A 26,627-nucleotide genomic window follows, 5' to 3' on the forward strand; every position below is an offset into this window, starting at 1 on the left:
CCTGGTCTGCTCATGCTCTGCGCACCATTGTCAGCATTCCAACAGAGTTGATGCACCCCTTCCCCCCTGCCTAAAACCTTAAAAATAACTCCAAACAAAGCCTGATTTAGAGTCAATGGAGGCATTATGTGACTAATGAAAAATCTTTTCAAGGGAATAGATTATTTGATAGATGGATTACTACTTAATAGATGGATTACAACTTGCTCTGTGCACAGTTTGTGACACAAACACACACACACACACACAACACACACACACACACACACGCTTCATCGTGGAGGCGGGGCCACATGAATTGTGCTAGTGTGGCAAAGGTGAACATGTGTGCTATAATGACTTAGCAGCCAGTCTGCCTGCCGACCCCCCTTCATTTTGCTTTTGTCACCGCCTCTTTCTCCGCTTTCTGGCTTGTCTGCCCTCCCCCCAAAATTGCATCGCACTGTCTGTGTATGCATGTGTGTGTGCACAAATGCATGGAGCCATGCAGATGGAGTCTTATGGAGATAAGCACATACCAACACTGACAGAAATGCGATGTTGTTCCTTTATTTAAACCAGTGTGTATTACAAAGAAATACGATGAAATATAAAGATACGTAAAAACACATTCTTAGATATAAAGAAATAAAACACATTCTTAAATATAAAGAAATAAAACACTTAATCAACAATAATTTAATCTTATTAACTTTAAAAAAAGGGAGGGATTTCAATGTTTTTAACGTCTATCAATTTATTGGTTGATTTTGGCATTGATTCTGTAACCAAAGAAATAATAAAGTGAGATGTCACACTGTCCTTTAAAAGATTAATTCATTCCTCATTTCTTTTGATCTTTTTTATATTTGTTTTACTCTCTCTCACGCTAGTGTACAGTATGTACATATATACTGTATAGTCTATTTATACACTGTATAGCTACAGTATATTATGGACAACAAAGGGACCATATTATATTATTATATAAATGAATAAAAAAACAGTTGTGCTAATTAAATCGAGTTATAGGTGAATGGAGTCATATGCTACTAGAATAGACAAAATCCTCCCAAATCGACAATGCACGGAAATCGAGACGATTATTCAATCTTGCCATGTTCCCTGTTGAACCCTTAACCTTGTTACCTAAGGCAGGCTCTGGAGTGGGTGTGGCTTGCTGACATCATATCCCTGTATCAGTTTGCCGTGGGGCGGGGAATAGGAGGAGCAGCAGCAAGAAGAGAAAGCAAGCTGGGAGGTTTCCAGCGTGCGGCAGGCCCGGGCAGCTTTCAGCGACCCGGTGTTTTGTAATTGTCCCAGTGGCCTGCTGCCTGGAGGCAATACCATGCTCGCCGAGTGAGCAAGTGTGTTAGCAGTAGGGAGGGAAGAAACATGGATCTGTCAGAGTAGATGAAACCACACATTATGGGTGAGTAGATGTCATTTTTAAAAAAACTGGTTAACTGGGTCTTGAGTGGCTTTTGTTTTCCGTGTTTCTGTCCTTGTCTCACTTAATCTCTTTTATTGTGTCTTCTTGCGAGGGGGGGGGGTGTTTTTCACCCTGACCCAAATGTGGTGCATGCCAACGTGCACTTCAGAGGTTTCATCAGACTTGTTATGGAATAGGACGAGCAAGTTTCATTAAATCTTTTGTAACTGTGACATTGCAACAAGTGACACCTAAAATGTTATCATGTCACTCCAGTGTTATGACCAATGTATTAGCAGTATGCGGGTTTCTGTACATATTCATATGGGCTTCCCTCAGAACGCACACACAGTGTCTGTCATGAGCTCTTTTTCACAGCCCTGGTTCAACGAACAATCTTTTCTGTAAGAACGGCACTGACATGTAATGTCCTTTCCAAAACTTTACTGCTTTTGGATGTAGTCCATGTCCAGTCCTACAGGTCCATGTCGCAATGGGGACACTCAGAATGGCAGTGACGGTTCAGGCTCAACACTCAATTGTCACGTGCCGTGTTGAGGATCAGAATCAACGTCAGTATTTGATACTTCTCAACAGATACTGCTCCTAACATTGTCGAATCGTGAAATGTTTTAAAAGCACAGGAAGTTGAAGCAATATCCTGACTTCACTTGGATCGGTGTAAAAAGCAAAAGTGGCTTAATGCAAGACCTTACATTTCCCATGGTGAGCAAATATGTAAAGCTGCATGTTTGTCTGCACACGTGCTTGTGAAAGAAATTGTTAACTCTGCTGTCTGCAGCCCAGTCAGCATTACAAAACAGAATTGGCATCAGTTGCCTTACCTGGTGGATGGATAAAGGTTAAATAATTGCTGAAATTATTTCTGGAATCTTAAAAATGTAAATCTGAGCAGGTGCAAATTCTGATCTACTCCAGTCCTGAAAGTGAGTTAGGGGGCTAATGTTCAAAGCTGTATTTTAAAAGATGCATTTTCACCACTGATACATGGTAGTAAACAAAATCCTAGTTTCTACATTACACAAGCAACACCCGTCACAATGTGTCACGGAAATGCTTGCATAGTTATTCTCTTGCTGTCAAATAAAACAGCATATGTTTGGAAAGGTTTTGAGTTTTTTTTTGTGTATTAAAAATCCCTCAGGGGCAAAATGAAAGCCTCACACTTGTACAGATTTGTTTCAAACTTGAAAATATTTGTACGTCCTTTTCTTCTAATTACACAGTTGCTTTCTGTTCAAAACCCTTTCCTTCGAGAAAAGACTTGAATGTGTGGGCGTCTCCTTCTGTCTCGGGGTGTGCGGTGGGTCTGAGTGACGCTCGGTCGGCCGTAGTAGTCCTCCCTCATTGGGCCCCGCCTCCAGCATCAGGGGTTATGTAAGTTTTTCAGCTGCCAGCCCTCCTTCCTGCCTCTGCCTCATGTTGACATTGTTATTGAAAACTGCACACAGAGCGGGCCAGCCAGTAGTCAGTGAGTCAGTCAGTCACTGTGGCAGTAGTGCTATAGAAAGGCTCAACGTAAAACAAGCTGACGGACAGCCATCACCGCATCCTGTTGGCTTTCTTAAGGCTTTTGGCTGTGCCTGGAGGGTAGCAGATTATTTTAAGCAGGAGTTGGGGGAAAATCAAGAAGGGAGGAGGAGGAGAAAAGCCAAGAAGAACTGAGAAGCCTGTTTCTTCACTCCCGAGTCATGCTGCTCCTGGACGAATCCGAGTCGTTCACAGGTAGGTGACTCGAACATCACATTGGTATTGCACGGCCAGGGATGGAGCAAGTTTGTTGGAAGAATATCTTCCTGTCTGGGGATCCAAGATTGAAACAGTTTTTAATTATTTGAAATGTTAGAGAAGACAGGACAACAGACCAAACCTGACTTGGGAAAGGCTTTTTCTCAAATGCAACTCAGTTGTATCCCAATCCTGGGACCAGAAAAATGAGAGCATTTTGTAAGAGAGAAATCTGAGCCAAATGGTACAAGAAAGCCACTTGGACATCTCAGAAGTCCTTCGAACGTGCTTCAGCCGCTAGGTGATAATCGCAAATTTACTTAACAGCGTTGTGTAACACTGGATCCACAGCTGGTTGAACATGCATTGTCCCTGCCACCGTTTCCCTCATTCCCTTCACTCTCTTGGATCCCCTCTCTTCCTTCGTGAGTGCTTCCGCACTCCTTTTTATCCACTTTCAAGGAATTTTTACTCCATTGATTTTTGTCGAGGTCCCACGTGCACCGACCGGCTGGCTCTCCCGTGTTGTCCTTTCCCAGATGCGCTCCGATAGGCTGTTTCTAGGGTTACTTTAAGCAATGCCCGCATGTGATTGGCCATCGCGGGCTGGCTCGAGCCATGCTGGAAATGTGTGTCTCTGAAGGCAGGAACACATGGTTCATCAGACCACTGGGTTAGCGGGGTAAATGTGTTAGGCGACTGCAGAAGGAACAGAGCGACGCCCGCGTCTCGTCTGGATGAATGAACCGATGCATTTTTCTGAATAGCTTTTACAGATTGGTTTTTCCACAAACCGACATGCATGATGCAAGTCAAATAATACAATAATACATCACGTATGTAATGTCACAAATTGACCCAATCAAGCCCAGCCCAAATTCGGGGAATGCCACTTCATACAATGTTGTTTTGTGTTGGGGCTGGCTGAGAGAACTCAGCAGGGTTTTGTTTGTACACGTCTCTGCACATGTTGTCCTGGATGTAACACAGAATTGCTTGCATTGGAATGACTAAAAAAAAAAAATCTGATTTGTCTGGCGCATTTTGAAAAAGACACTATGTGCCCTGTTGTTTCTGCACCATGTGCGGTAGTGAAGACAGGGTTTTCAACACACCCTGTTCTCTTACACCCAATGTGGATGATGTTGGTGTTTACTTGCCCTTTTGATTGTGTTGCACCTGCCCATGATGATAAAGTGTGTATCAGACTAAGAAATATTTAGTTAGAAATGAAGCTGTTAACAGCACCACTGAGGTATCTGTGCTGCACTAATGACTCAGCAGGGCTGTAATTGGCTACAGCGTGCCGGTAAGGAACAAGCTGTCCTATTCGGAAACAGCGTGAGGGTCTGACTTAAATGCAAGGAGCACATGAAGTCTGACTGCTTTCATAAGACCGCCGCTGCAGGCGGAGGCTGCAATTATGCAGCTGCTATTACCCAAAATGTCCTTTTAAATTGAGGATTATTTAGAAGTGTGTGTTTTTGCATCACTCGTCCTCCTCTTCCCTACAGTAATGCTGACATACTGGCCTACAAACAAATCCAACACACTTCACCTGCTCTCTGTCGCTCTATCACGTGTGTGGTCTTTGTCCTCTTCCGCTGTTGAGTTTCTTGAACTTTCTGGTGCTTCTTCACTCGTGCGTCCCCTGCGGTGGGTTTCGTATCTCACCTGCTTCCACGCTAATAAAAGCAGCCTTAATAACTCAATGATGAAAGGCTGTTATACAAGAAACGTGTGTGTATGTGTGTGCGCGTGTGCATGTACGTATGCGTGTGTGCTTTTTGGCTTTCGTAAGACACGTTACATAACCCATTTTATCTTGGTATTTCCAAGAGAAAACGATTTTACAGACTGGTCAATTGCAGTGCAGCACAAAATAGAGATCCATCACTTTTTCCGGAGTGCTCAGTTGAATTCAATAATACATTTCCATTACGTGCTATTTGTCGTAGCTGTCAGGCAGAAGCTTCACATCCCCAAATCAACTTGGAAAGAAATCAAAAAGATAGCATCTTGCTTGAATGACCAAACACTACATCCAGTAAAGTCGTGCCCATCCAAATGTGCAGTCGCACTAAGCTACCAACAAGAGAAAAGGCTTTTTCACTCACAAAAACAGATGACTGTGGTTACGTCATCTTCCTCAAACATTTGTTTCAAGTCAACACTCTGAAAGCTATGAGTAATACAAAAAAACAATGATCTGACTAGACGGTGTAATAGGTGGAAATGAATATGCACACAGCCTTACCTTTGTGGCTGACAGGCTTTCTTCTGCTACAAATCATCAACGTCATCTATTTTTAACAAAACAGGCCTACTCCAATTAGACTTTACTCAAACCAAAAAACAAAATTACAACTACAAATGTCATGAGATTTCTATGCATAGTGTGCAGGCCCCATAGCCTTTATATTTTATTACGAGGAGTATTGATATTTAAATCATAGAGGCATAGTCTGCAAATCAACTTGCAAAGTAAATACTCACATTTCCATTGATTTTTATTACTGATAATTTGGATGACGTTTCAAAATGTCAAAGAATAATGTATAATATTTCCCTGTGGACTATTGTGTTAGGTCCTTTACAAGAGGCTATGTAAAACAGTATTAAGTGGTTGTCATGGTTACAGCAATAACAGCCTGGAGTCCTGTTTTGTTTAAAGCACCTTGCAGCTCTATGACGACTGATGATTTCACATATTGAAAACATTTGAGGAAGTTAGTGTTCAGTCTGCCTCAAATTGTGTGGTTTTTTTTTTTAAATAATTTAACTGATCCGTTGCTTAAAACAACCACAATCAATGAGTCCGACTTAGTTGACAGCTCTTCAAATAACAGACGAGCATGAAAGAGAGCACATGTAAAACACACACACACACATGCAGTATGTGGTACTGTTTTTTTTGGTGTGTGTGTCCCTGCGCGCGTGTGTGTGCGGTTCTTGTGAACACTGGTTGTGTAACAGCCACAGGCAACCGTTATATAAGCACCCTCTCACATCCCCCTCAGCGTCGCTGGCGTTAGAGAGTAACGTTCTGTGCAAGACTTGCACTCAAGACTCTGCGTACCAGTAAGGACGCAAAGTACAAAAGGCCATCGTAACGTATGATGCAGCTTCACGAGACAGCATGTGGACAAACTGCGTGTGCAGTCTATAACAAACTCAATTTCCCAATGATGCCTGTTGAAGCAAGTTGGAATTCTGTTGCAGATTGATGCTTTTTTGATATATGCTTTATCCTTATTTTTGTTTTCAGTACTAATACTTATTTGTGTTACCTTTTGGGTTTCGTTTTGTCTTATTTTGTGGGGTTTTTGACGGAAAAACATTTAATTGTCTAAATTATCTTAATGAGATGAAAAATGGAGGTTTAAGCGTACAGTACATAAGGGGTCTAGTCCAACCACTGATTGAATAACAACATGTAAGATCCCTCCTGTACTATGTTCTAAAATGTTAATCAGAAATGAGGATGTTACATTCGGGAAAAAGATGCCAAATATTTTAATCGGAGCAGGCTGTTCGAACTAGATGTGCATATTAGCTTAGTGTTAGACAATGTCTGTTGAGGTAACTGAAGAAGGACAACTGCCTTCAGGAAATGGTATGATAAATTATTTTGTGTTTCTTACAAAGTTTCTTAGAATTGAATTTTGTTCTGTTCCAGCCGAGCTGAGTGTGTGAGTTACATCCATCAAAATTGTTGGTAACATGTGCACTGGAATCTGATCATGTTAAGGAACGTTACCTTCAGTGATGTATTAGAGCTTCACAATTCTCTAATTTCAATCATAATCGAAATGGTCATGGTTATGATTTTGGCCATAATCATGAAGCCCGTCAAAGTTTTAGTCACTTGATTTTGGTGCAGGAACTGTGGGTACAGTTCCAAATCAGTGGCTGTGAATTGTTTGTCTTTATTTGTGCCTTGTCTTAATCAGTCTATAAAGTGTAGTACACCTTTCAGCCAGAGTCAGCTAGGATGGGCTCCAGTTTACTGTGGCCATAAAAACTGGATTGAAGCATGTACGTATAAGATGTTCAGATGACACAGACAACTTAATGCACCTAAAAGACTGGAGTGGAATAGCTTTAGATGCACATTGTTTACCATCTAATCAGACAAACATGTTATTGTTCCAGTTTCCTTTTGTATTGATGCCAGTAGAAGACACAGAAAATGGAAAATTGCAACTGTTCAAGCACAAAGCACATCTGAAAAGGGTTCAAATTGCTTTCATGTGTTTGTGATTCAGCGTTATGTAAGCCGACGGTTGCAAACGCTTGCGTCAAAGTACTTTGTATGTATTTTATGGTTTTTGAATCAATTTAGTAAACTACCACTACAGATTACAATCCTGAATGTAATACATTACTTGTACTGTTCCATTGAAATAGTGCTTTTAGTGAAAAGCAGCAGCTTGACTATATTTTCACTGTGGCTAGGGAGGAAATAAAAAGCATGAAACTTGACACACCTCAATCTCAAGTCAATGCCAAGTCATTGTTACTGCTCTTTGTTAATCATCAATCTAATGGATGACATTCATTTGAAAAGAAAGTTTCATTTCTCCTTTCCTCTCAGCGCCAACACTTTCAAGCAAAAGCCATTTGTTTGACATGCGTTCAAACAAAGAGGGCAAGTTGTGGTTTTCAGCCCTCTACTGAGAAACCTTAAGCATATATGTAGATGTACTTCAGTAGGTTGCTGAAGACGTTTGGATGGATGTGTGTGAAAGGTTGTACATCTTTCTAGAAATCTTTGGTTGGAATTGAGATTTAATCCGAGAAATGAGATTCAATATTGCAGTATCCTTTTTATGTTTGTGGTCTTGTGTTGTCCTTCATTCTCCCCTTCACATGTTTTTTTTGTTATTGTTGTTGTTATCTGTTTCCTGTAGTTGAGACACACATTTAGCACATCGTGGACAAGAAATGAAACTAACTCTAAATGCACTACATGTACGTAGAGTATGTATTAAAATAGAGGTTCAATAGTGAGACAATAGTTCACTGTGATGTGTGAAGCAGACAAATTCATTGATCATGCGTGTGTCTGCCCCCTCTTCCGCTCAAGTGCAGCCTTTGAATGGTGACCTCACTTTCATCTGCCCACTCCACTTCCTGTCCTTCCCTAACGACTCCCTTTCTGCTCAGTGTGCGGTTGTGTGTGTGCGTGCGTGCGTACAGCAAGCCATTGTGCGAGTTTATTGATGCCAGTGCCCTTTGGGTGACGTGAAGTCATATACAAAATTGTTCTGTCGGGTAACATTGAAGGTAGGAAACAAGGGGCTGACATGAGTGGAAATGTGGATGTGAAATGTTCACGTTGACACATTGTTATGTCTCTGGCGCTATCTCAGACTGAGATAAGAAAACCTGTGTCCTTTGCCGACGCAATATGGCAGCGCAGTCTCATCTATCGTTCACACTCTAAGTGTACTTGCAACTGTCAATTGAAAAACATATTTTGAGGCAATTTCATACATTCCTCGTCCCGCAAAATGTCATTATAAAACCTCGTTACTGTACCGGTAATGTTTTCAGTAACATGTGATGGTAAGTCGAATACAAGTGTAAAAATAAGTTAACTGGTGTCAATAGTAAGGCTGAACATCTCTATCACCAATATGTAGTACAGCAAGTTAGAAAAATATTTTAATATTGACATGACTGTATTTACTTCCCATCATTAAGGGTTTGTCCTATGAAGGGGTTTGAAATATTAGTCCTTCCTCCATGTATTCAGATATGTCCCCATGTGCATGCATGCACGCCCACACGCGCACACACGCGCACAGACTGGTGTCATTTAACCAACCGCATTGTGTTTGATTATGTATCATGACCAGACTGGGTGTTTTGTGCAAGTTGTTTTGCAAGGCAGCTAGGCTCAGAGTGTCTGCAGACATTCTTATCACAATGTGAATATTGCAAGTCCACAACGGCAACATGATGTACCAGGTGTCATAAACATCGAAAGTTGTGAGGACGCTGTGTGTTGGCAACACAGCATCATTTTGTCCCGTCATCCCTAGCAAGTTCCTGGGACAGCTTGTTCTTGGTACTGTTTGTGTGGGTTTCCTGTTTTTCATTTCGTAATCTGTTCATATTTATGATCCAGTGCTTACATAAACCCGAGATTTGGTTCAGTGTGTTTCTGGCAGAGCAACTGAAAAGGGAGTAGTGGAGGAAAAGATGAAAGGTGAAAAAATGAAGTGAAAGCAGTTTTCAAGTGGGTTGGTGAAAGTACAAACATAAATTCAAATATGCACAAAAATATCAAGCTTATAGATTTCCTTCAGTGTTAGAACGATGACTGCATACTTTGGGTGTATCCCCAAAACGGACTTGGAAATGTTCTTGTTCATTTGGATGATTCATGTCTTTTCTTTCATAGCTTTAACTAGTGAGTGCGTCACTTTGACGGTTAAGCAATTATAACTAATTAAAGCAAACACAAAACTGAGCTTTGTCAACTATCCTCTTGGGCAAAATCTTCAAGTCACTCTTCTACACTGGAAAATCTCACGGCACACCACCAAACAAATATTTATAGCACAAAAAGTACGAACACTGAAATAACGATGATCCCCTCTTTTGGAAAAAAAAAATAGTAAAATAACAAATATTTAGTCAGTCTTAATTTTGGACCTGTTTCACTGAACACAAAGGTGAAATACAGGAAGCTGTGTCTTATTCTAGTTGTGTAAATGGGAAAAGAATGCAAACAGACATTTATTTGACCTTCTGCCATTCACATTGAAGGGAAGATAATTGTCTTTTCATCTCTAGACATTGCTGGCAGATAAATGAACAAAGATATGCTGTACAGCAAATGGAAGTATGGAAATAATTGTCAGACAAATTAAGTGTTAATTAATTTCCCGCTGCACTCGTAGTGAGCTCTCACCACACACAAGAGTGTCTCTGTTTGAGGGCACAAATTCAACACAGAAACGCTGACGGCCTCCAGTATTGTAGAAAGGCGCTGCATTCAATGTTTTGGTAACCTCACTTATGGTTTACATTTATTTTCAAACTCAAACTCATTTTTAACCGATGTTGTAAGGATTGAACCCCGACTTCACACTGGATGGAAGCAGTTAAGTGACCCAAAAAACAAAGGAAACACTTAAATCACAAACTCAAGCTCACGATGAGATGAAATTTCCCAGTTAAAAAATGTATTATGGCTTGTAATTTTAATGAAGAACAACGATCAATGGAAAAATGGCTAGTTTCAGAATAATCTCAAAAGTGTAAATTGAGGTGGATCACACTTGTGTGAATTTTCTCAAGGCAACTCATTTTGTGGCTCAGGACTGTGCATGCTCTGGACATGATTAGTATGCATTGTCTACGACATCTTGGGAATGCTCTTGATGCAAAATAAATAGCTTGAATTTTGCATGTTTAACAGTGGGTCCCCCTTTTGTTTCACAGATCAGTCCCACTGCGCCTCCTTCAGCTCAGAGAATGAGGCTCAGGGAGGCGACACCGCAGCATGGCAGCGTACCCCTCCGCCATCTACCTCACCTTCAGGGGGGACGCCAGCCAACGCTCCCCCCTCACAACCTGCTTCAAGACCCTCCAGCCAAAGGACCACCCCGCCTGCCACCCATACAGGAAATAGAAAGAGGAGCTCCAAACCCTCGCACATGAGACGCAACATTCGGTAAGCAAAATCTATTTATCGGTTGTATAGGGAGTTCATTTTGGGGCTTGAGCATTTAAACATCACATTTTGTGTCTCCCAAGATTGTACACTCTGGAATTAGTTATAAAATACACATTCAGCAGTTCCTCAGGGTTTCATTCTGTTTGTTTCCTTGGTACACGAGGGACACGAAAACACACGTCTAATGTTTGTCCATCATCACATCAAGTTTCATTCCAATCTCAAACAATCATACTAAGTTCTTGTTGAATTTTTGTGTTCCGCTCTTGTGATGGTAGGAAGTTACTGAGGGACCATCAGCTGGAAGTAGTCACCAGAAGTGCTCAGCAGGAGGAACAACAGAGAAGGCAACGTCTGGGTGATCAGAGAAAGCAAGATTTCCCCATACCACTGCTGCCTGAATATGAAACAGGTATGCATCCATATCCATCCCTTTTCAGTACATATTACACTTGTGCCACTTATTACATTGAGGGTCGCACACACGTTGATCACCCGCCAATCACTGGACTAACACAGAGACAGACAAGCGCAACTTATTATCTGTACAAGCTTTGAAGTGTGACCAGATTTGGGTAAGAATGAAAACACAAAGCATTGAATCTCTCATGGTTTTTGCTAATCCCTTTGTGCAGGTGATGTAACAAAGCATGTGTCATCATCATCATCATCAGTGTCGCAGCAGGAGTTGCGACAGGGAGTCATCTGCTTCGAATCCAGTAGCTCCGGCACATTCCAGGATGTCAAGACCAACATATGTGCCTCCACCACTGAGCCCACTCACAAAACAGGTCAGACAAAACAATAGAGAGAGAGACACACACACACGCACACACGTGCACAGTGTTCCTCGGGCAACTGCTCCCTTCAGGGACGGCACAATTTAAGAGAAGTGCTATCCATCCTTCTCGAGCGGTTGTGCTCATTGGGGCCGCAGGTGAGTTGGAGGCTGTCTCAGATGAGAGGTGTGGTACACCTTGGACAGGTTGCCAGCCTGTCAATAGGCACTCGTAACACTATTAATTTCTAAAAAGATTTTATTTACTGTAAATAAATATTTAATTTTAAATATTTCCAATTAACTATTTACAAATAAAAAAAACTTGTCTTTGATATCAATACTTACAATAGAAATGTGTAAGGAAAACCTATTTGAGGCGGAAAATTGGTTTTGATGTAAACTCAGTTTAATTGAATTAAATCTTTCCTTTTTCAAATATACCATCCTTGAATCATATCACACCCTGTGTATCGAAATACTTATCGAATCGTTTTCATGCGAGATGGACACCAGGTACAAATTAGTTGTGGCTTTCACTTGTGTTAACTAGAATAGTTTGGGCTTTAGAGACCTTTTACGTTTAGGCTGTCACGTATAAATAAATATGACAAAAGCTGCTGCCGTACCATATCGAATTTTAATTCCACTGACTCGAGCCAAATCCAATTGTTCCACTTGAAACGGTAACTCCTCCTCTGACGGAAAGAAATGGACTAACATCGTGAGTGTGCTTGCCTCCACTCGCATCACCTCAAATGCGTCAATTGTGCCACCTGTCGCCAGAGTTGCGCCTATCTGCGTGAACGGCATTGACTTCGCATGTAATCGCCTCTCGTGAATAGCTCAGCTCCGGTTCGGTCTGAATGCACTATTAATATGTATGACTCCGTGACAGTTACTATTTATTATGAATAAAAAACTTAGCATATACTTTACAACATCACAAATAAATCAAGCATTATAAAGACACATGCTTGATAAAATTATTAATCATCACAGCTCCAACGAGTACAGGTACAATACCAGGCCGCTGAAGTAGCTTGCCCCACATGGAGTTGGCCTCGGGGCCCCCTTGCACTTTGTCCTTAGACAGTGTTCAGTGGGCTAGTAGGTCAGGTCCCTCTGGAAGGTCAGAACAAGCAGCGGGAAACTCCCAGCTTGGAGATTATCCTTCTGACTGGATAGTTGTGACATTTGCATTGCGCATGCTTTTAAATGCTTCATGAGCCAAATGCAACAGAGACACACAACAATTTCAAAATCCTACCAACTGGGCACATCATTTTTCCCACTTTGACAAGAGCTGTATCAAATATTCTTGTTCCACATACAAAGACATTAATGTTCAGTTTCATGCTAATTTGTGTTTGTAGCTTTCTTGACTGCTTCGTAGTGAGGTGTTGTTGTGTTTTGGTTACCTGAATTGGTTCCATGCAGTATGGCGTAATGAAGCCATTGTAAAATTAAGACTTCCTTCAACTGCATTGTTTTTGGTAAAAACTGAATATTTGATACATCTGTTGTTTTGGAAATCATATCAACTCTAATGCTATTTTGGAAGCTGTTTCAAATGTCCGCAGGGTACACTTTGTACACTTCTCTCATTCCCAAGTCGTTTTTATAACTGGCTCATGTGCACACGCTTGATAACGCACACGTCCTTAAATTTTAGAGACGTGTGTTTAGGAGCCTGGAATGACGGGAAGAAAAGGGCAGTGGGCAAATAAGTAAGATGAGGTAGGTGGAAGAGTGATAGAAGGAGCAGATCAGCACAATAAAGCTGGCTAATCCAAGTTGGGACCCAGAAGACATACACGCGCACATGCGCGGACACACACACACACACCGCACCACCGTGGCACAGTGACATTTCTAGTTAAAGTTGCATAACCAGTCTCCCCCGCCACGCTAATCCTACTTGTATAACCAGACATTCATTGCAGTTATATAAGCTCTCTCTCGCTTCATCTTCGTCCCTCTCGCTCTCCCTTATTTTTGTACACACACACTAACATACTGACACACATGCTGCCATCTTGCGTAATGCATGACATTAGATGTTCTTTTTTCCCCTAATCAATTAGGGATGTTGGTCTGGTGGCCACTGGCCACACACAAAAACACCACCCTAAACACCCTAAAATTCTCAAAAATTGGTTCTTCAGCAGGATATTCTTGTTATTCTGGTCTGTTTTTCTGGTCTCCTTCATTCTACGTACAACCTGTGATGACATTATCAGATTCCATACACGTGGGCCAAAAATGACTCATGTCTTCTGTTTTACAGTCCTGCAAAAAACGATGTTTCCATCCCCTTTGTCTTTTGCAACCTGTTACAACCACTCTACAATTTTTTCACCCACAATGGAATTTAAATGGAGCAATAAACCGGTCACTCTCTCAATTTACTTCTACCATTCACGCTTGCGTGAAACTAACTACAGTACAAGGATTATATTTAGCATTAGCAAAATCTAATAAAGAAAAGTTTCTCTTTCATGAATTAATTCCGTGTTCAACTTCTCATGCTATTTTTAGCAAAATTCCGAAGAAGACAGGATTTTTTCCCCCCATCACACGTCCTTCATTTTCTCCATAGGTGCGAGTAATCTGAGCCAGAGTGAGGATGATGCTAACAGCAGTGACTCCGCCCACCATGAAATAGAGCGTGAGCAAAGTGGCATGCACGTCAACGACAGCTTGAATCTGCCAGATGACCAAGGACGGGTGCTGGTCAACTTGAACCATCCGGCAACAGACACAGACATTTTCCTGTCACCTCAGCTGGCACGAGCAGTGAAACCTCACCAGGTACCAAGTGATACCCTTTTTGAAGTCTGAGTAAAGACCAACTGAGCTCTGTGTCATTTATCTCAGATCGGCGGAATTCGTTTCCTGTACGACAACCTGGTGGAGTCGGCGGAGCGTTTCAGCAGCAGCAGTGGTTTTGGCTGCATCCTGGCCCACAGTATGGGCCTGGGCAAAACGCTGCAGGTCATCTCCTTCATTGACATTCTCTTCAGACACACAAAGGCCCACACCGTGCTCGCCATCGTACCTGTAAGCACCTTCAAAAGTCAATTTCAAGTATTGAATGATGTGTTGATGTTCAAGTTCAGACATCTCTTCAAAGGGTGTAGGAACTGAATAAATGTCTGATCGGAGCGAGGAAAAGCCTGTTGAAGAAAAACTCCATTATATTAGTTGACAACCTTTTTATCCCACAGGTGAACACGCTGCAAAACTGGCTGGCAGAGTTTAACATGTGGGTCCCAGATGCCGAGGCCTTGCCGCCAGATAGCGACCATGGCCTGGTGCAGCCTCGAAACTTCAAGGTTCACATCCTCAATGACGAACACAAGTGAGTTTACACAGGCGTGCAGCTGGTGTGGATTAATATCATGAAAGGTGTTACCTTTATGCTGAGGTCCATGCACCATGCCAGTGTGCCCACATGTGAGGGAAAATGCTCCTTCTGTTTTGTTTTTGTTTTTTTTTCCCCAACAGCTGAACCTTTGACCTGCCATCTGGTGCTACTACATCGTACAGCTGTTTGCAATATGTGTGTGTGTGTGTGCGTGCGTGCGTTTGCCGCACATACTGTGTGTATGGGGCATAATGTGTGTCAATGAGGGGAGTTGTAGGATGACTCTTTCTGTCTGCTCGCAAACTATCACGTGTATTTCCTCTGCCCTTTAGTTTTGGTCCACATTTAAATGAACGAAGGCAAAATACAACAAAGAAGGCCAAGCATCTGCTGTGTAAATTAAATCTTTTCTCTGTGATTATCCAGAAACACAACATCCAGGGCCAAGGTGGTGGAGAACTGGGTCCAGGATGGAGGTGTGCTGCTAATGGGCTATGAGATGTTCCGCCTCTTGTCGCTCAAGAAGAACTTTGTGTCTGGGAGAAAGAAGAAGTGCAAGAAAACTGCGGGGCCTGTCACAAACAACCTGGCTGAGGAGGACCGGCAGCAGAAATTACTCACAGGTGGGAGAGATACATGAAAGAGCAGATGAAGAGGTGCAATAAATCAAATTGTAAATAGGGAATTATCTTTCTCCAGCTATTGAGAGAGCCTTAGCCAGGCCTGGTCCTGACGTGGTGATTTGTGATGAGGGTCATCGCATTAAAAACTGCCATGCCAGCACCTCTCTGGCTCTGAAGAACATTCGAACCAAGCGCCGTGTTGTCTTGACGGGGTATCCACTCCAGAACAACCTAATGGAGTACTGGTGCATGGTTGACTTTGTTCGGCCTGACTTCCTCGGTAAGTCAATTGTTTATTGCTACTGCAGCTGGCTGACATTCAATGACTAGCACTTTTGGAGAACATTAACAAGAATTAAAAACGTGGAGCATAACTACAAAAAAGGATATTTGAAAGACCTTCTGATATACATATGTTTCAGGCTCACGGCAAGAATTCAGTAACATGTTTGAGCGTCCCATTCTGAACGGGCAGTGTGTGGACAGCACACCCCAGGACATTCAATTGATGAGGTACAGGAGCCACGTGCTACATAGCCTGCTGGAGGGCTTCGTACAGAGGTGAGACAGCTGCCTGGCTACTCTCAAAAGCACGAGTAAACACGAACATTAGGAGAGAGCGGACCTAGTTATTCTTTGTTACAATCAGATTGTTTTTTTGGAGCAACCTTTTGTTGCATAAGCTTGCAAAGAAGCAGAAAAAAGATTCTCTAAATTAACTACAACCTTTCCATTGGATGTTTCACAAATATTAAAAATTTGACACTATCCAAGGGATCCATATGGATATTTAAATTTGTAAGCGTATTGTACAACATGAAATGACAATATCACAGGAATTTGCTTCAGTCAGTCTGTTTAGTTGAACAACAAAAATATTAACGATGATGAAATAATCACATTACCTGTCCTGACCACCATCCAAGGGCCCATTTCAAAAGTCACTGTGGCTGGTTCCAACATAGTAGCATCGCTATTTCTTTTTAACCGAGAGTATTAGTGTACTGACATCAAAGTGAATCTAGTTCCTTAAAATAAAAAGAACAGACAGGAAGTTAGACACGGACAAATATATCCCTTGGTGAGATATTTAGTAACTTATAGGAGCCTTAAAAAATTTCCATAAAATGAATCTGCAATGGTCAATGTATTTAATTTAAAGCTGTTTTTTTTTTTTTCATATTTTAAATGAACACATTGTGATTCTGTGCTATAGACGAGGCCACGATGTTCTTAAGGACCAGCTGCCCTCTAAGGAGGAGCACGTGATCCTAGTGCGCCTGTCTCCCCTGCAAAGGGCGCTCTACACAGAGTTCATGAACCGCTTCAGAGAGGCGGGGAACTCTGGCTGGCTCAGCCTCAACCCGCTCAAAGCCTTTTGCGTTTGCTGCAAGGTGAGACAAAGAACGTGCCAAATGTGCCAGAGCTCGGAACTTTTGGGGAATATCTGTTGTGTTTGGACCACAGGAACTACTGGAAAAAGAAGTTCACTTTAGAATTAGAGAGGGGACATGGAATCTAAATAATCCACATGTCAAAGGAAGTCGTTTTACATTGGTTGTTCTTTGCCCTTTTTAAGATTTGGAACCATCCAGATGTGCTCTATGAAGCCTTACAGAAGGAAAACCTGGCCAATGACCAGGACTTGGACCTTGACGACATCACCTCAGCTGCACCAACATGTTGTCCCACTGCCGCCGATCAGAAGCCAAAGCCCCTGGAAACCCCTAACCCAAATGAGGGAGTGAGTCTCAACCATTTGCAGGAGAAGGCCAATCAGGTCATCACATACGAATGGGTATGTGCCAAAATTCCTTAGTAGGCATCACAATTATTATTATTTATTTATTTATTTATTTATTTATCTTGAATAACATTTTATATTTTTTAGAGTTAAGTATAATTCTTGGGCAGTCAGCATTTCCTTTGTCATTTTAAACAGATTTAGAAAATGAGGTCATTTTTGCATGATCCCCGTTTGTGAGTGCAGGGCACCAAAAACCTCAAAGTCTTGGTGGAGGTAAAAATAAATGACCCATTTGTTTGCAGTGCCCTAGAAAAAAAAAAGTTGAACACATCAGCTTGTCACATCATTCTCAATGAAGTTGTGTTCCTGATGACAAATTAATATATTAGTTAATTATGCAAACCCAAGTGAAATAATTACCTAATCAAATCGTGCTGTCAATAATACATCCAATTTATAATGTACTGCACTTTATATTTCAGAGAAATCTCATTGAGCATTTTACAGGGAGCGTTTAAAACATGAACCAATCTTAAAACATTAAAAATTAGGAAACAGTCATTTTGAAAGACAGCTGTTTCACATACATGCTGGTCATGCTGAACAAAAGTAATGGGACACCACTGCAGTCCTTTGAGCGAGTCCCTGACTTCCAATTAAGTAACTAACTACGTTGCTCTTGGTCATCGACAAGTGAAGAGCTGAAATCTTGTGTGATATACTTATTACTCAAGTTCCAATGACTAGAGGAGAGAGGTTCCACTTTACCGTGTGTGTTCTGGACTCTGTTTGCACAAACCGTCATCAGTCTAACATCAACATTATTGAAAGCAAGTCGTAGTTGTTCAGCTAACGGCACATTATAAGATGTGATTACTCCTGTATGCTTCCCTAGGCGAAGGACATAATGTGTGATTACAAGCCCGGCATCCTGGAGAACTCTGCAAAAATGGTACTGCTCTTCCACCTGATTGAGGAAAGTGTCACAAAGGGAGATAAACTTCTTGTTTTCAGGTAAAAGGCTGAAAAATACATCAGTGAAAAGGACATTTTAAATGGTTCATTCTTTTCCTAGCTTTTCCTTGGATTCCCATGTTCCCCATCTTATGACCCGGTCTTTTATTTCTGTGTCCTGCAGTCAGAGTTTGTCAACTCTAACTGTGATTGAGGATTTCCTGGCTAAGAGGCCTGTACCGCGTTCTCCCAACACCTCCGCCAAGGACACAGCCAGTCAGAACTGGGTCCGAAATGTCAACTATTACAGTGAGTGGTCTTTTCACACTACAGTACATGCTCTGTGTCTGTGACGTTGAGCTGAGATTTACTTGAAGAGTGGACAGTTTATTTTGGATAAAACACAGTGATGTTTTACTCATGAGGTGCGAGAAGTACATTTAGTTTTTTTTTTGTGATGATTTATGGCTAATATACTCAAATGATGCACATTAATTTGAATGCATTGGCGATGTCCTCCCCCATGTACTGTAGTTGTAATGAGCACTGCCACCTGCTGGTTCTTTACGGCCGACAACGTAATTTATAGTTTGGCGTTTCATGATTTTTAAATCGAACCTCTTAAAATCAATAGTCACTTTTAGTCATTTTGAAAAACATTTCTCACTTTTTAATTGCCACATATAATGTCTAATATAGCTGGGGTAAGGGGGAGAAAATCCCTTCCAACCAATTATCAGAAGCATGTGTCCCTACAGTAAAAGGTTTGGAGCACCAACTTCTGCCAAGGCCGATAAATCCTTATTTGCCCACCTTGCCCAAATTTGCCCAAAACCCCGCATTTTTCCAAAGTACCATCTTTCTCCAAAGTATGGTGTACAGTTTTGTTCAGTTTTTGTATAAGCTGTTGACAAGCGGGTGAATAATAAATTATTTTTAACATTAACGAATCTTGTATATTACACTATTGTTTTTAAATCTCTGTTCTGGCTGTGTCATGTGTTAAAGGACTGGATGGCAGTACAACCACTTCAGAGCGAGAAAGACTAATTAACCAGTTCAACGATCCCAACAACACATCAGCTTGGGTCTTCCTGTTGTCAACCAGGTAACACACAGACACACGGAACATGTGTACACGCATAGATGCTGTTTTTCAATCTGATGAATAACTGGACTGTACACCTATGTGGGGTCTCAGGGCAGGTTGTCTGGGCGTGAACTTGATCGGAGCAAACCGTGTGGTGGTTTTTGACGCCTCCTGGAACCCGTGCCATGATGCCCAGGCTGTTTGCCGTGTCTACCGCTACGGTCAGAAGAAGCAGTGTCACGTCTACAGGCTCGTGTGTGATTTCACGCTTGAGAAGAAAATCTATGATCGCCAGATTTCCAAGCAGGGCATGTCTGGTGAGTGCGCTCCTGTGTATATAGTTGGGAAAAAAATAGCCTAATGTTGTGCAGATGTTTGTTTTTGTTTCTTTGCATTATTCTAACCCTCCTTCTCCATCAATCAGACCGGGTGGTGGATGATCTGAACCCTATGCTGACCTTCACCAGGAGGGAGGTGGAATCTCTCCTACACTTTGTCGAAGAGGACCCAGAGCTCTGCCAAGTACAGCTGCAACCTTGGGACAACATGGATTGCGTCCTCGGGAAGGCGTTGTGCCTCTTTCCACACCTCATTACCAAGGTAGAAGAACAAAGAAGAACATAACCCGTCACCTTCTTAAAATGTGAAGTAGCTGAGACTAGTGTCAATTTACAAACAATAACAGATTACATAGCTCACCTCCGTTTCTTGAATTCATTTCAGCAACCGTTCCCCCATGAGTCTCTTCTCATGGACCGCAGAGAGCTGAAGCTGAGCACTGCTGAGAAGAAGGCTGCCAAAAAAGGTTACGAGGAAGAAAAGAGGGCATCTGTGCCATACACTCGCCCTTCCTACGCTCACTACTACCCAGCCAGTGACCAGAGCCTCACCAACATCCCCGCCTTTAGCCAGCGAAACTGGTATGTAATTCTAAATATTTGCAGCCGATCCAAAATCTCGAGTCAAAAAATGTTTCCTTTTTGCACATTTGATGCGTTTACCAAGTACCTTCGAAAGGGTCTAATGTGATGTTTTTCATGTAAAACTACTAGAAAAAATCATTAAATTTATTAAAAAATAAATTATCTATATTTTAAATGTGAAAAAGTCCTTGAAAGGCAGTCAGTGTTAAATCTTCAAAACTATTCTCAGGCGCCCACCTCACACTGAGAAGAAACTGGGGGGCAACGTCCGACCAGTCCAATCTGCTCCAGTTCCCGCTGTTCCTTGCCAGGCGTCTGCAGGTTCGGCTCTAACTTCCAAAGACTCATCACCGTCTAGCTTTGGAGGTTTTCCTGTTAGCTGCTTACAAAAAGCTGGAGTTTTTGTGCAGAAGATTATCACCACTACAGGTAGGTTGCTGCTGATTCGTTGTTTTTTTTTGGGGTTAGTCGGTTTATGAGCTTATAGGAAAACTACCATTAAAACTTCGCAAAGTGATCGCACTATTTTTCCCTCCACGAAAATGCAAATAGCCGCAAATATTGTATATTGTTTTTCGTGTAGATATGGTGATTCCAGGCACCAACAGCTCAACAGATGTCAAGGCCAGAATCACAGCCGGAGAGAGCATCCATGTCATTAGAGGCACCAAAGGTAACACTCATCATTTCAGTTTTGGTACTTGAATTTTAGATTTGGTCAATTTCCTGTCACATGAGGAAACTCTTCAACTTCAAGGTCAACTATTTTCTTTATTTTCAGGGACCTACATCAGGACATCAGATGGCCGAATCTTTGCTATCAGAGCAGCTAACAAGCCTAAGATCTCAGAGGAGAATACTGCAACACCACACAAAGGTTGGAAGACTTATGTTATAACGCAATGCTGCTGAACATAAAGTACTTTTCTACATAGAGTAAATTATAACTCTGTAAAGAGGCGGTGTTTGTTTGTTTATACTTCCTGGGCCCGTGTCAAACAAATGACCACACATTAGTCTGACAATTCCCAAGGAGTTTTAATTGTTAAATTATTATCAAAATAAATCTTTCTGGCTGTAGGGTCAAAACTGTAATGCTAAACTGATAGAAATTGCACAAAAGGTCCTTACTGGATCAGGGTGGAACGTTCTCAATTGTCCTTTTTAGCTATTAAGGGCTTTTAGCCATTCTCAAATGAACAGGGTCATAAATGTTTGTTTTCATAATTGTGTTTTTTCTCTTTAGAGCCACAAGGATCTGCAGAGGAGCAGCCAACCACTGGTAGTCGCGGTTGTCCCTCACCGGACCAAGAGCAGCCAGTAACCGACAACAGTTTGCCCTGCCACCTTTCCCCCGACAGCCCAGAGATAATCAATGAGTTGCAGCGTTACGCTGCAGGTAAGGGGAGTCAGCCAGAAAGGGAGGACGAGAGCAATGTGGACAAAATGCCTTCAGCTAAACCGGCCCAAATCAACAGCGACAGTGGAAATGTGTCCCACCCTGAAGCCAGCAGGCCTAATGTCATCCAGCACAGTATGAATACCACAGCTGCACAAGACTTGAGAATAGGCTCCAAGCGCAAAGCCTCTACTCCACTGCCGGAAGAGCGGGCTAGAAAGCAGCCTGCTGCTGACAAAATCTCCACAGCCTCTTTAGCCTCACAGGGTTTCCCCTACACAGGCGGCTACGGCCTCGTTCGGGGCTTCAATCCCGCCGTGCTGGGTGGCTCATGGGGACACCCGCTCTACATGGGGGCAGGCTCACCTTTCTTCCACTCTTCCCATACGGCTGCACTCGGCGACCCATGTTTCATGCCGGAGCTGTTCGGTTTAAGCGCAGTCCCCACTTTGTCCTCCACCTCAACGCGGTCCACTTCTACTACCGCTGATGTCTCATCTTTCTCATCGCAAACCTTCTCTTCATCAAACACTTCCACTTTGGCTCCAGGAACCATGCCGCCGTTCACGTTGAGCCCCAGCCTGGCAGGCATGGCGGGGATGCTGCCATCAAGCTTCGCCCTCTCTTATAGTCAATCCCTCCCCAGCTTGTATCAGGGGTCAATGCTCTCCGGCGGGCTTCCAGGTCCAGCGGCCACCCCTGGCCCAGCTGGAGAAAGCTTTCTCTCACAATACCCACCAACCGGCTCCAGCTCTTCCTCTTCATCTTCCCCTTCATCCTTTTCCCCGTCAGCACACTCTGAGGACCAGAGGCCCAGAGTAACTGTAAACGGCAGGAACGTCGGTAGCCCCGACAGCTCGGATGACGATGAGGAAGTCGTTGAAGTAAACAGTCAATGAAAACAATGTGTTTGTAATGGGAGCTACATCCTATTTGGGGCAACCTTTAAAAAGATCCTGTGAGGGACAACGGACAATGCAGGAACGTCAGCGTGTCCCTTTTGTGCAAACTGCACAGTCATGTCTTGATGCTGAATCTCTGAAGTTACCACCTGAAGATATAAAAAACATTTTACAGGGCAGAAGACAATTGGAGAAATCATAAACCTTGAGGCCTCTACCTTTGACCTCTAATGCCTGGACAAAACGCCTGCAGTGACTGAAATGGCCTTTTGTTGCTCGTCGTCCAGAGAAAACCAAATGGCAGATTTGCCTGGGGGAAAATGATTTGATACGGTAAATGGTAGTAAGGGTTATTATTGTGTGTGTGCATCAATTTGCAGGGGTGGGCAAATAATATAGTTAAGAATTAGATTGAATTTGGCAACGATCAATGCTTAATCATGTCTTGAGCCTGTTGACAGTGAACTACTTGACTGCAACCAGCAAAGGCGCTATTGGTTCAGCTTCAGCTCGGTTTTTGGTGTCTAAAGCTTGACATCACATTTACACAGTCCTCTCCTGCGGTTCTACTCTTCACTAGCAGCATTATTTTTGCTCAAGTTGCTGGATGGAAGGAAGAATTCATATTTTCATCTTGTTCAAAATTTGCCCATCCCTAATTGCCACATCCAATCTTGCAAAAGAAGATTTCTTCAACAAATTTGAAAGAAAGCAGAACTTTTAGAAGCATTTCGAACTTCTCTGCCAGGTGAGCAAAATTGAATCTTTTTGTTCTTGGAAAGACAGATGATGAGGTACAAATGATAAAACCTTAATTCACAGAATGTATTCTTAATCAAATGCCTTTGAACTCGGCCTTTATGATAAAGACCCATACTGAGGCATGTGACATGGGAATATCAGTTTTTCTGCATTCTTTGTGTATTTTACCTTTGCCTAAAAACAGCCAGGGGGAAATGAGGAAATACTGTGCTCTCTTAGTAGCGGAGAAACAACCACCAATGGAAAATGCCTTTTATCTTTCTGAATGTGAACTGTGAGAGAAAAGATGCAAACAGAGTTGTTAAAATCTCACCCACAGTCTTACTGTAGCCTAGTGACAAATGATGCAAAACACTCACTCAAGCCTATATACCGTATTTGTACATGCAAACAGGAATCAAGGTGACCCACACCTGAGTTTAGGTTTTTGTGTCGTCGTTTGTGTGTTGTGATTGCAAATGTGTCAGAAAGAAAGAAATTTGGTTGTTGATATTCCACCTTTTGCTCTGATGGCTTTTCAGTGTTGAGTGCGTCACATTTATTATAACTTAATGTCTTGAAACCATTCTGGGTGAGAGCTTTGCCAAAAACAGCACATCTGTGACCTCGGTCAAAAAGGATTGTGTCTTAAATGACCAAAAATAAAAACAATACCATGTTTCCTCAAATAATGGCCATCCGTCTTGTATGAACTTAATGTGATTTTTTTTTCATTCAAACACAGTCAACTGCACTGTATTTACGTTGCTCACCAAAACAGTTGAGAGAACTGCAATTTTGTCGGAGGTTGAATATATAGCAGTACTGATAACATTGTGTAAAATCTATTCCAAAAACAATTTTGTACAAAGACCTCCCCTCCTCTGCAGTTGAGTAAATAAACATCCGTGGCTGCCATTTGTGGAAACATGCTATATAAATACTGAACAGGCCCATCAGGCAGATTGACCTTAGGGTTAACACAACACTAGGCTCCAAAACACCTGTATGTGTAGACAGGGCAAAGGAAAAAAAACATTTTTCATTTTGTGATCAAGCCCCCTCTTAGAGCTGCAGTTAATATGCTGATCAGATTGACACCAGTGTACAAATGTCCTTTGACACCATTGCATATGTGACACTGTCCTAGCGTCATACAATAAAAAAACAAAACTTCACATGAGTAAGTAGAGAATTGGCAAAGGAAGTTGTATTTGTGCTTCATTCTGAAATGGCGAGTTTACCTGTTTCATTTTTGTTTGGGCAATGTTTGAATTTTCCAAGGTGATTTATTTATTACAATGAATATTTATTCATTCGTATTTTTTTTTTATATATCTTTTGTATTTTTTTAAATTTGTATGGTCATAGAACTTTTGTTGTTACTAAAAATAAAAAAAATAAAAACATCTGGTTTTAAAAAAAAAAAAAAAGTTCTGTTCCAGAGCATGTTTAAAATACAGTTTTTGCTTCTGTGGACCAACCAATCAGTAAGTGCAGGTGAGTGCGCAAGAAATTTGGAGCGATTATCATCCATCCACAAATGATCTCTCAAATGATGCAGATTTGGGTAACTGGTCATTGGGTTGTCTTTGGTCATCATCATTGAATCTGAAACCCTTTTATCTGTCTGACCACAGATTCCCCCATGAAAGTTATGTAGTGAATGCCTGCTCAAAATTGGATATTAAAATATAAGACATTTGCTTCACACATGGATAAGCACAAATTATAGATTGTGCAGAGATCATCTTTAATTATTGTTGGAAGTGATTTCTATTTGTTTTTTTGTACCAGAAATGGTTGATGGCAAAAGCTATGGGTGTCAGCTTGACATTCGCTTTACCAACTGACTTTTATTTTACAAAGTTCTCAACTTGAATTTGCATATTTATTTAAACGAATCAAAGGAGTCTGAATTCCATTCGCAGTGACAAGCTTGAAACTGCTGTCTTGCAGGACTAAATATGGTCAAACTCTGATGTGTAGCGAATCCATAGACTGAGTGTATGATCTTAAATTACAGTGCTCTGAGTAGACAAGTTATTTGTTTGTTTTAAGAAGTTTGACAATAAAAGAAGTGTGTTTCAAATGGTACTTTCTCATTTTCTATAATGACACACATATGTTGCCTTGCCTGCCAACCGGTTCAGGGTGTCCCCCGCCTACTGCCCAATGACGGCTGGGATAGGCTCCAGCACGCCCGCGACCCCCGTGGGGACTAAGCGGTGCAGAAAATGGATGGATGGACACACATATGTTTCTCACACCTTTAACCTTTACACATTCACTCTGTTCTGAAAAGAGGTAGATTAAAGTTATATTGTACTCCCTGAAAGAAATTACACTTCTAGGCACATGATCCAGATATTCAAGCAGTTCAGTATCTAGTATTTAATGATACGTACAGTAATTTAAATTAAATGGGTTGATGGAATGCATGTATTTGTAACATGAAAGTTAATACACTATAGGTATAAGCATACATCAATTTAGTTAAATGCCACCAAAGCACGTGTCTTTTTTTTTTTTTTTTACAACAGTCATTCAACAAACAGCGAGAATATTTTGTCACATTTCACAATTTGCTAGATCAGACATGTCAAACTCAAGGCCTGTCACATCATTTTATGTGGCCCGCGAAAACAAATTGTGCACCGACTACATGTGTCAAGACTAAAATTACAAATTGTCCTCACTTTTAAAAATAGAGACATTGCCATAAATTATTAACGATCATCTTTTTAAAATATTCGAACAGTTTTTACTCGTCTCTGATCTCAAAACTAGTTATTTGTCAGGTTGCACTGACTACAACTTGAAGGCCCTGCAGCGCATAGTGAACACGGCTGGTAAAATTATTGGTGCTTCGCTCCCCTCCTTGAAGGACATTTACACGTCCCATCTCATCCGCAAGGCGACCACGATTGTGAGTGATGTGAGTCACCCCGCTCACTCTTTGTTTGAGCTTCTGCCCTCTGCGCTCCCGCACCACCAGACTCTCCAACAGCTTCATACTCCAGGCTGTTAGGATCCTGAACTCGCCCCCCCTTTCTGCGTAGCGTCCTGTACTTTGCGCTATGCTTACTGTCTGCTGTACGCACACTGGCTCAGTTTTGCTCCTCTTATTTATTGGGTTATTTGTTTATTATTTATTCATCACTCATGTTATTTATTTATTATTTATTAGTTATTGTTTGTGCCTTCTTGGTTTTATTTTGTGTCGTCTACTTGTATGTTTATCGTG

At 41.7% G+C, this 26,627-nt stretch overlaps 1 protein-coding gene across 2 annotated transcripts; it reads left to right on the top strand.

Annotated features, from left to right (window-relative positions):
* Positions 1 to 1,260: 1,260 nt before the first annotated feature.
* LOC133145371 (helicase ARIP4-like) lies at positions 1,261 to 25,472 on the top strand. 2 transcript variants are annotated; one of them, XM_061268836.1, is made up of 22 exons: positions 1,261 to 1,411; positions 10,619 to 10,850; positions 11,132 to 11,265; positions 11,489 to 11,644; positions 14,234 to 14,445; positions 14,512 to 14,694; positions 14,862 to 14,995; positions 15,428 to 15,624; positions 15,701 to 15,904; positions 16,047 to 16,185; positions 16,841 to 17,018; positions 17,204 to 17,422; positions 18,267 to 18,385; positions 18,510 to 18,634; positions 19,334 to 19,433; positions 19,527 to 19,732; positions 19,840 to 20,015; positions 20,139 to 20,335; positions 20,568 to 20,767; positions 20,922 to 21,011; positions 21,120 to 21,215; positions 21,585 to 25,472. In XM_061268836.1, exons 1-22 carry the CDS (start codon positions 1,393 to 1,395, stop codon positions 22,634 to 22,636), a joined length of 4,368 nt encoding a protein of 1,455 aa, XP_061124820.1. In that variant the 5' UTR covers positions 1,261 to 1,392; the 3' UTR covers positions 22,637 to 25,472. The 2 variants fall into 2 exon arrangements, with proteins under 2 accessions (XP_061124820.1, XP_061124812.1); XM_061268828.1 differs by lacking the exon at positions 1,261 to 1,411 and adding an exon at positions 2,847 to 3,157.
* The last annotated feature ends 1,155 nt before the right edge of the window (positions 25,473 to 26,627 follow it).

Source organism: Syngnathus typhle, linkage group LG2 (assembly GCF_033458585.1).
Source record: "Syngnathus typhle isolate RoL2023-S1 ecotype Sweden linkage group LG2, RoL_Styp_1.0, whole genome shotgun sequence".
Taxonomy (NCBI): domain Eukaryota; kingdom Metazoa; phylum Chordata; class Actinopteri; order Syngnathiformes; family Syngnathidae; genus Syngnathus; species Syngnathus typhle.